The 8,754-nt window shown below is 40.5% G+C and overlaps 1 protein-coding gene across 5 annotated transcripts in view; it reads left to right on the top strand.

Annotated features, from left to right (window-relative positions):
• The window catches only part of GPBP1 (GC-rich promoter binding protein 1), a 94,779-nt gene that overhangs the window by 74,781 nt on the left and 11,244 nt on the right, over window positions 1-8,754 (top strand). For all 5 annotated transcript variants that reach the window (XM_006148975.3, XM_006148978.3, XM_006148973.3 and 2 more), the window contains one exon: window positions 6,607-6,709. In XM_006148975.3, the coding sequence (XP_006149037.1) occupies window positions 6,607-6,709 (103 nt within the window). The remainder of the gene's footprint in view (window positions 1-6,606; window positions 6,710-8,754) is intronic.

Below are 8,754 nucleotides of genomic sequence, written 5' to 3'. Positions count from 1 at the left end.
ACCAGGGGGGGGGGCAGGCGGGGTCGGGAGTGAGAAAGCAAGCCACCAGGTCTGGTACTCGAATCGAGGTTGGTCATGTGGGAGTGTCCAGCACCTTAACCACCCTGCCACCTGCTGGTCCCCAAGTTGAGGTATTTTTCTACTTTGTAAAATTACTCATTTTTTTTGGAGTAATTCTATTTTACTTTCTATCTCTTTTTAATTTCAGATTTTTAATGTTCTAGTCTACATTTCTCTTATTCATAAGATCCATTTAATATGAAGAGTCTTCAGAAAGTTAAAGGGAATTGTGTATTATGAGGAAACTGCTTTTTTTTGGGTATCAAATTAAACTTGCGGCCCATCTAGTAGTGTTAGTGATTAAAGCAGCTGGATTCCATGTGCCCAACTGTGTGGTTCAAATCCCAGACCTGTTGACTTGAGAAACAAGTGTGCATGCATGCTTTGAATCCCTACAGGAGAATGGATGAGAAGGAATTGAAGCATGGCCATCCCCTTTAGGGGTTGCCTTTTCACCATACTCTGCTGTCCTTCGACTCTGCAGAGTATATGAACCCTTAGGCACACTTTTTAAAAATTAAAGGAAAAAAAATACTTCAGTTACATTTTTCTACGCACTTCTTATTTTTAATTTGCCAGAGGTAGGTGCATCCACTGGAGAGAAATAAGAGACAGAGGGATAGTGAGAAGGACTCCACAGTGGAGGATGGTCACACCACAATCCCTTCTCCTACATTTCTCCCTTCTCTAGGGGTTTTTGGCATGCACACACACGTATCAGGTATGTTTTTCAAGCCACCAGGTCTGAGACTTGACTGTAGGATAACCACTGCTTTAACCATCATACCATTTATTCCACTGTGGTTCAAGTCCCTGGCCTGGTGGCTTAAAACTCATATGAGGAACATGTGTGTGCATGCCCAAAATCTCAGGAGAGTAGAGAAGAAGGGATTGTGGTATGGTCATTCTCGGGGGAGGGGCGCATGCAATTTATTACTTCCTGTCTCTCTGTTTCTCCCGTGAGTGCACACACCCTATAGCAAAAATCTCTCTTTTAAACAAAATAAAAAGTGGGACCAGCAGTTGGCGTAATGACTCTCACTGGACTCCCACGTAGTTGACCGTGGTTCGAGTCCTGGACTTGGTGGCTTAAACTCACGCCAGGCACGTGTGCATGCATGCCCAAGATCCTGAGAGGAGAATGGAAGAGAAGGGATTGTGGGTGGCCATCCCCCCTTACGGGGTGATTTCTCGCTTTCTGTCTCTCTGCCTGTCTCTGTCCTTCTGATGAGCACACACGCCCTATAGCAAAAACCTCCCCCCCCCAAAAAAAAAAAAAAGTTACCACCTAGTATAGACCTGAAGGTAAAAGAAGACAGTAGCATTTTATTACTAGCCAAGATTAGAATAAAGTTATGGATTTAAGGTTTCAGATTTGGGAGTAGCTAGTTTTGAAAAGTATCTATGAAATAAAGTTATAGTTTGATGGAAATACTACACATGGTAAGTAAGATCCCAGAGCAGTAAAGGTAGTATTTATAGTAAAGGTGCTAGTGTTATAGAACTATTTTAAGTTTCTTAGCTTCAGTGATTTTTTTGGCTACTTAAGTAGATGTGTTTGTAAATGTCGCAGAGACATAACTGATAAATTTTTTTCTTACACTAACAACATGGCTCCTTGCAGATTTTAGTTTTATTTCTTTGTGAAAAAAAAGCAAGTGTGATTTTCATCCTATGGCTTCATATTTCCTATAATTGTGATTCTTAAGTTACATACATGTTTAATACTCATTGAATTTAGTAATCAGGTGTCAGTGATGCAGTTCTCAAGGATAATTTTTTTTGTTAAAATATAAAAATTTTATCGTCAAGGTTCAACAACTTTTATCAACATGGTGAAGTTTGCCTCTACCTAAAAGGGATCACTGTTGCTTGGGTACTGGTCAGAAAGTTTAATTGGAACCTAATTAACTTAAGTCTTAAAAGGTGAGACATACGTAAGGGAAAGGGCACAGGATACTCATTTGGGGAAGTAAAATAGAGTTGAGTATTTACCTAGTTTGTAGTGAGTAGTATATCTCGATAGGAGCAGGGAACTTAACTGGTGTTAAAGAGGATTTGAGGGGCCAGCATGTGGTCTGGTGGTTAAGGCATTGGATTTCCACATGGGTGACCACAGTTCAAGTGCCAGATACAACCGCTTGAAAATCACGCTGGGTATATGTGTTTGGATGCCTGAAAATCAGGAAAACAGAGAGGGATGCCATGACCATCCCCTTTCCCCGGGAGGTGATGATTTCTTATCTTCCCTCTCTTTGGCAAGCCTTAGTGCATACACCCTGTGGTAAGAACAAAACAAAGCAAAAAAAAGATCTTGAAAAGGAAGGGCCTTAGAGATCTATTCAAGGCTCTTCAGTGATTCAGGGACACAAAGGAATTTATCTGTGTTAGACCTGGTTTGTGGTAGTTTTTTTTTGTTTGTTTGTTTGTTTTTTCTTCTTTTTCTTTTTTTTTGGAGAGGTTTTGGCTATAGGGCGCGTGCGCTCGCCAGACAGAGAGAGACATAGAGACAGAAAGCGAGAAATCCCCCCCCAGGGGGGATGGTCCCGCCACAATCCCTTCTCCTCCATTCTCCTCTTGGGATCTTGAGCACGCACGCATACGCGCCCGGCGTGAGTTTTAAGCCACGGGGTCCGGGACGCGAACCGCGGTCGACTACGTGGGAGTCCAGTGACATAGCCATTACGCTAACTGCTGTTCCCGTTTGTGGTAGTTTTATTTTATTCCCCCCCCCCCCCCATTTGTGGTAGTTTTGAACTGTGACCCAGGTCTTGTAGCTTCTAGTCTTGCTTTTTTTTTTTTTTTTTTTGTAAATGCGTTTGTTGAGACCAGTAGATGGCGTACTATTTAACTTGCTGGACTCACACCTAGTAAACTGAGGTTCGAGCCCCAAACTCAGCAGCTTAAAACTCTGTGTGTGCACGTATGTGCCTGCCCAGGATCCCGAGAGGAAAATGGATGAGAAGGTTTTGCATCATGGCCATCTCCCCTGGGTGGTGGTGGGGGGTGATTTCTTGCTTTCTGTCTCTCTGGTCATCGCATGCACCATATAGCACAAATCCTCTCTTTAAAAAATAAATAAGTAAAATAGAAGATTTTGTCATAGGGCACATGTGCTTGCCAGAGAGACAGATAGAGACAATGAGAGTGAGTGTAAGAAATTACCCCCCAGGGAGATGGCCATGCCATAATTTCTATTCCATTTTCCTCCTAGAATCTTGGGCACACTGCACATGTGACCTGTGTGATTTTCAAGCCCCTGGGTCTGGGACTTGTACTGCAGTATGCCATGTGGGAGTCAGTTACAGAACCACTATACCATCTGCTTGCCCCATCTTTTATGTTTTCTGTTGAAAAAACTTTGAATGATATTTGCCAGTGAGTGGTAATTGTGAAAGTTGTATCAAGATGTATTTGATAATGTTGGGTCGTTGGGAAAGTCAAGTCATGTGTTTTTACATAGAAAAACACATCATGACTTTTCTGATGACTTAATAGTTTGAAGGAGAGTGGAAAGAAGTGTTTTAAATAAAAAAAAGCAATGTGCAGGTGAGGGTCACTGTAGTATTTTAAATTGTGGGGAAAGAGAAATAACAGATTATTATTTTTTTCTTTTTTTGGAGAGGTTTTTTGCTATAGGGCACGTGCGCTCTCTAGACAGAGAGAGACATAGAGACAGAAAGCGAGAAATCACCCCTCAGGGAAGATGATCACGCCGCAGTCCCTTTTCCATTCTCCTCTCGGGATCTTGGGCATGAACGCACATGCGCCCACCGTGAGTTTTAAGCTACCGGGTCCAGGACGCGAACTGCAGTCGACTACGTGGGAGTCCAGAGACATAGCCATTACGCTAACTACTGGTTCCCCAGATTATTGGTTTTGAAAGTGATTTTAGGGACCAATGGGTGGCATGGTGGTTAAGGCGCTGGACACTCCCACATGGCCAATCATGGTTCGAGTCCTAGACCTGGTTGTTTGCTTTCTCACCTTCTCTTTCTCCCGTCAAATTAAAAATAAATGAATGAATAAATAAAATTAAATAATTATTTTTTTAGAAAGCTGTTTCAGAAACAGTTGATGCAGCCTCTGGAGGGTTATAGAAATGAAAAGAGTAGAGAAGAATACTTGGGCCTTTTTGTTTTTCATAATAGTTAGAGTAAGTTTTTTTGTGTGTACTATTGATGAGTTAAGATTTTTTTTTTTTTTTTTTTTTTTAAGAAATTTTGCAATAGGACAGGTGCTTATCAGAGAGACAGGAAACAAAAAATCATCCCCCGGGGGGTGGTGGTGGTGGCCCTTTTCTATTCCCCTCTTGGGATTTTAGGGACATGTGCGCAAGTGCCCGGCTTGAGTTTGAAAACATGGGGTCTGGGATTCAAACCATGGTCAACTGTGTGGGAGTCCAGCACTTTCACCATTATGCCACCTGCTGGCCTCAAGATTCATTTTTTAAATTTAGAAGAATGAATGTAGCAAAAGCAGGTTGTTTTACTAATCTGTATCTATAGATTATGGATAAGTGCCATGAATGATAAGAGTTAATGGAAATGCCATTTCAAAGGGAGGCCATCTAGGTTAAAGAAATATAGGGAACCAGCAGTTAGCGTAATGGCTGTGTCGCTGGACTCCCACGTAGTCGACTGTGTTTCGTGTCCTGGACCCAGTGCCTTAAAGCTCACACCGGGCGCATGCGTGTGTGTGCCCAGGATTCCGAGAGGAAAATGGAGGAGAAGGGATTGCGGCGTGGCCATCCCCTCTGGGGGGTGATTTCTCGGCTTCTGTCTCTATGTCTCTCTCTCTCTGTCTGGCGAGCGCACACACCCTATAGCGAAAACCTCTCAAAAAAAAAAAAAGTTTTAAAAAAAAAAAGAAATATAAATAGTGCCTTGGAAAAATGAAGTGACTAAAAGGAATGGATGAAATAATTAATGCTCACTGTGACAAAAATTTTGGTCCAGAGGCAACAGAGTTCTATACAGTTAAATACTAACTTAGGAGGCAGAAAATAAAGTAGACAAGTTGCTTTGCTTATATGACCTTTATTATTTATTTGTAAAATATATCATCTAAAATTTTATTCAGGGTTTGAATATTGATACTCTACAAGAGTTACAAAAATGGTGTAAGTCTATAAGCAACTAATGTTTTCCAGGTACAAGGTGAAAGATGGAAAATTGAATAACAGAAATACTTAAGGATTGCAATTAAAAAAACAAACAAACCTGTCAAACTAGTATAAGATATTTGGCCTTGTAAGAAAGTAGATACTTCAGTTATTGAGTCAACAGTGGCTATTGCTACAGTGTTTTATTTCACAAACTAGAGAAAATAGGTTAGTTCCCTCTTGATCTTGTCTTTGTTATGTTTGCCTAATATGGAAATACTCTTTAAAAATTGGAAGGAAAAGAATAAAACCATTTTAATGACTTTTACTTTTTAGATTCTGGTGGAGAGCTTTTTAAATTTATTAACTTTTTGCCCTTTATTTGTGATGGTATGTGTGTGAAAGAAAGAAGAGTACCACGCCCCCATTCTAGTCCCACTGCAATCTCTTTCTTCCAGTTCTCTCACCCTTGGTATATCTTCCGCCTCTCAGATCTTAGGCATTCACCCTTGTGCCTGGTGTGTTTCAGGCTGATCAGGCTGGGGGTCTGAACTTCAGTCACCATGTAGGATCCATCTTCTCTCTTTTTTTTTTTGGAGAGGTTTTTCGCTATAGGGCGCATGCCCTCGCCAGGCAGAGGGAGACATAGAGACAGAAAGCGAGAAATCCCCCCCCAGGGGGATGGCCACACCGCAATCCCTTTTCCTCCATTCTCCTCTCAGGATCTTGGGCACGCGCGCACATGTGCCCGGCGTGAGTTTTAAGCCACCGGGTCCGGGACGTGAACCGCGGTTGACTACGTGGAAGTCCAGCGACTTAGCCATTATGCTAACTACTGATTCCCAGGATCCATCTTCTCTTGACCTCTACCTTACCACTGTGCCACAGAACCAGTCTGAGAGCTTTTCCAAAAGCCATTTTTTCTGTTATTGTAGAACATGATACTTTTTTCAAATTGAAATAAGATGTTGAGGAGAAGGATTGGTATGCACATAGAAGTATGGTAACATATAATAAAATGTAAAATGTGATATAGGTTAACCTAATCCAGTCTTTATTTTTCAAAGTAGAAGACCCGACAAGTAGCCAAGAACATGGTAGATTTTGCTGGTAGTGAAGAATAAAAGGAAGAGTATTGCTATTAACTCTTAGGGTAGAAATTTAGCAAGTTTTCAGCTATAGAGAAAAGCTAGAGGGCCTTTGACACCAAAGATTAAGCAGTTAAGTGGTCATTCTTATTTTGTCAAAGAGAATTTATTGGACTCAATTTTACCTTTTTTATTCACTTTCAGAAAGGTTATAAAGCATAAACTCAAAATTGTTTTGATTTATTATTGGGGCCTTTTGCAAAATGGATCCTGGATTGTGTTTTTTGTATATAATATAGATGGAATTGTCCTACCAAGGTGGAACTAGAAAGTAATTTCCTCCTTTCTTCTCAGATTGTTAAAGGAGATGGGCTGGCAGGAAGACAGTGAAAATGATGAAACATGTGCTCCCTTAACTGAGGATGAAATGAGAGAATTCCAAGTTATTAGTGAACAGGTAAGAAAATCTCTATCATACAAGTTCATATTTAATGGAAATTTATTTTGAAATGTTCCTTTCGTAAGGGAGAGGGAGTGATTTACAGTTTTATTTACGAATTTATGAGACATTACATTGTAGATGAGAATTGCCTTTGCTTTTAAAAACAAGCCCACAGTGATGACTTCTTTAAAACATTTGGTATGCAATATTTAGAGATTAGTGAAATGATGTCTGTAACCAGTCTTATTTATTTATTTTTTTCTTTTTTCTTTTACCTACTTTTCTTGGCATAGGTGATTAAGAAATAGTCTTGTGGATCAGCTTGGTGGTCCAAGCAGTACGGCACTACTGGGACCACATAGGAAGCCTAAGTTTGGTTTCCAAACTTGGTTGCCAGACAAGTCTAAACAAACTGGGTGTGGTGGCCTATTTCCCAAGCTGACTGGGAGACTGAAGAGGGAAGAATTTTGATAGGGAAAGACATTGTCAAAAATGTCCTTTTCTCACTTAAAAAAAAAAAAAGAACAACAAAAAATAAGAGAGGGCATCAATAGTTTCTAAGATAACTTCACTTTTTTATCCTTTTCCTCACAAAGAGTATTTTATATTCTTTTAAAAAAAGAATAATTTTGGGTCCGGCAGGTGGTGTGGTGGTTAGGAGTGCTGGATTACCACATGGTCGACTGCGGTTCGAGTCCCGGACCTGGCGGCCTGCTTTCTCACTCCCCATACCTCTAGTGAATTACATACAATTAAATAATTATTATTAAAAAAAAAAAAACGCATCTCAAATTGAAATAAAAAATAAATAAATAAAACTAAATAAAAAATAGTTTAAAAAATAATTTTATTTATCAATATTATTATTATTTTATAATTTACTATAGGCCACATATGCTTACCAGAGAGACAGACAGCGGGAGAGAGAGAGAGGGAGAGAAAGTGAGAAAGCAAGCTGCCAGGTCCAGAACTTAAAACTGTTATCAGCCATGTTAGGAGTCCACTGCCTTAACCAGCATCCTATCTTTTGGCCTCAAAATACTTGGTTCTGGGACCAGCAGTTAGCGTAATGGCTATGTTGCTGGACTCCCATGTAGTTGACTGCGGTTCGCATCCCAGGCCCATGTGCGTGCGTGCCCAAGATCCCAAGAGGAGAATGGAGGAGAAGGGATTGCGGCATGGCCATCCTCCCTGGGGGGGTGGTGGTTTCTCACTATCTGTCTGTCTGTCTGGTGAGCGCACATGCCCTATAGGAAAAACCTCTTACAAAAAAAAAAAAAAAAAAACTTGGTTTTAAAACAGCAAAGTTCCATGCTTCATGCAGTTTCATTTCTGAAAGAGTGTTAGGAAATGTTCAATAGAGCATTAAGAAGTTGAGATGTTTTTTCCAAATGCAATATAAATCGCTCCCCCGCCACCCCCCGCCTGACACAATGTGTACCTTCACCAGGGAAGGAGTAAGGTGGAAAAGTCACTCCTGCCCTCGTGAGGCACAGTCACCTTGCAAATCCCTTCTCTTTTCTCCATCTGGTCAGGATTTGGGGTACACATGCAAACCCACCCAGTGTGTTTTTCAAGCTGTCACATCTGGGATTTGAACCTTGCAGTTGGCTATATGTGATCCCTAGACCATCATAGTTGGTTTTTTTGTTTTGTTTTTTTAATTATTTCTTCAAAGGTGGGGAGAGAGAAAGAGGGAATGATTGACAGACACCCTTGACAGGATCTTGATATTGTGATGTGCCCTCACCCAGCTTGCATCACAGAGATGTGTACACATTTGCTGTGCATAGGGAGGCATCAGGATGTGAACCAAAGTCCTTCCAAGTGAATCCAGCATTACAGAGTATTGCTTTACTTCTGAACCATTATCTGGCCACCATTAATAGATTTTTTTAGTAGTCATAGTCATGCAGAATGGTTTCTTTATGTGGAGATGTGAAAAATAATAAAGAGTAAATTTAACATTGATTTCCCCTACTTTTAAAAATTATGTTTAAAAACATGAAACTTGAGTCCTTTTAGCCGGAATCGCCATCTTCCAATAATTAACCAAAATG

This window comes from Tupaia chinensis, unplaced genomic scaffold, assembly GCF_000334495.1.
Source record: "Tupaia chinensis unplaced genomic scaffold, TupChi_1.0 Scaffold000251_1, whole genome shotgun sequence".
Lineage (NCBI taxonomy): Eukaryota > Metazoa > Chordata > Mammalia > Scandentia > Tupaiidae > Tupaia > Tupaia belangeri.
The sequence above is the reverse complement of the archived record's forward strand: the minus strand, read 5'-3'. Positions and strand labels throughout refer to the sequence as shown.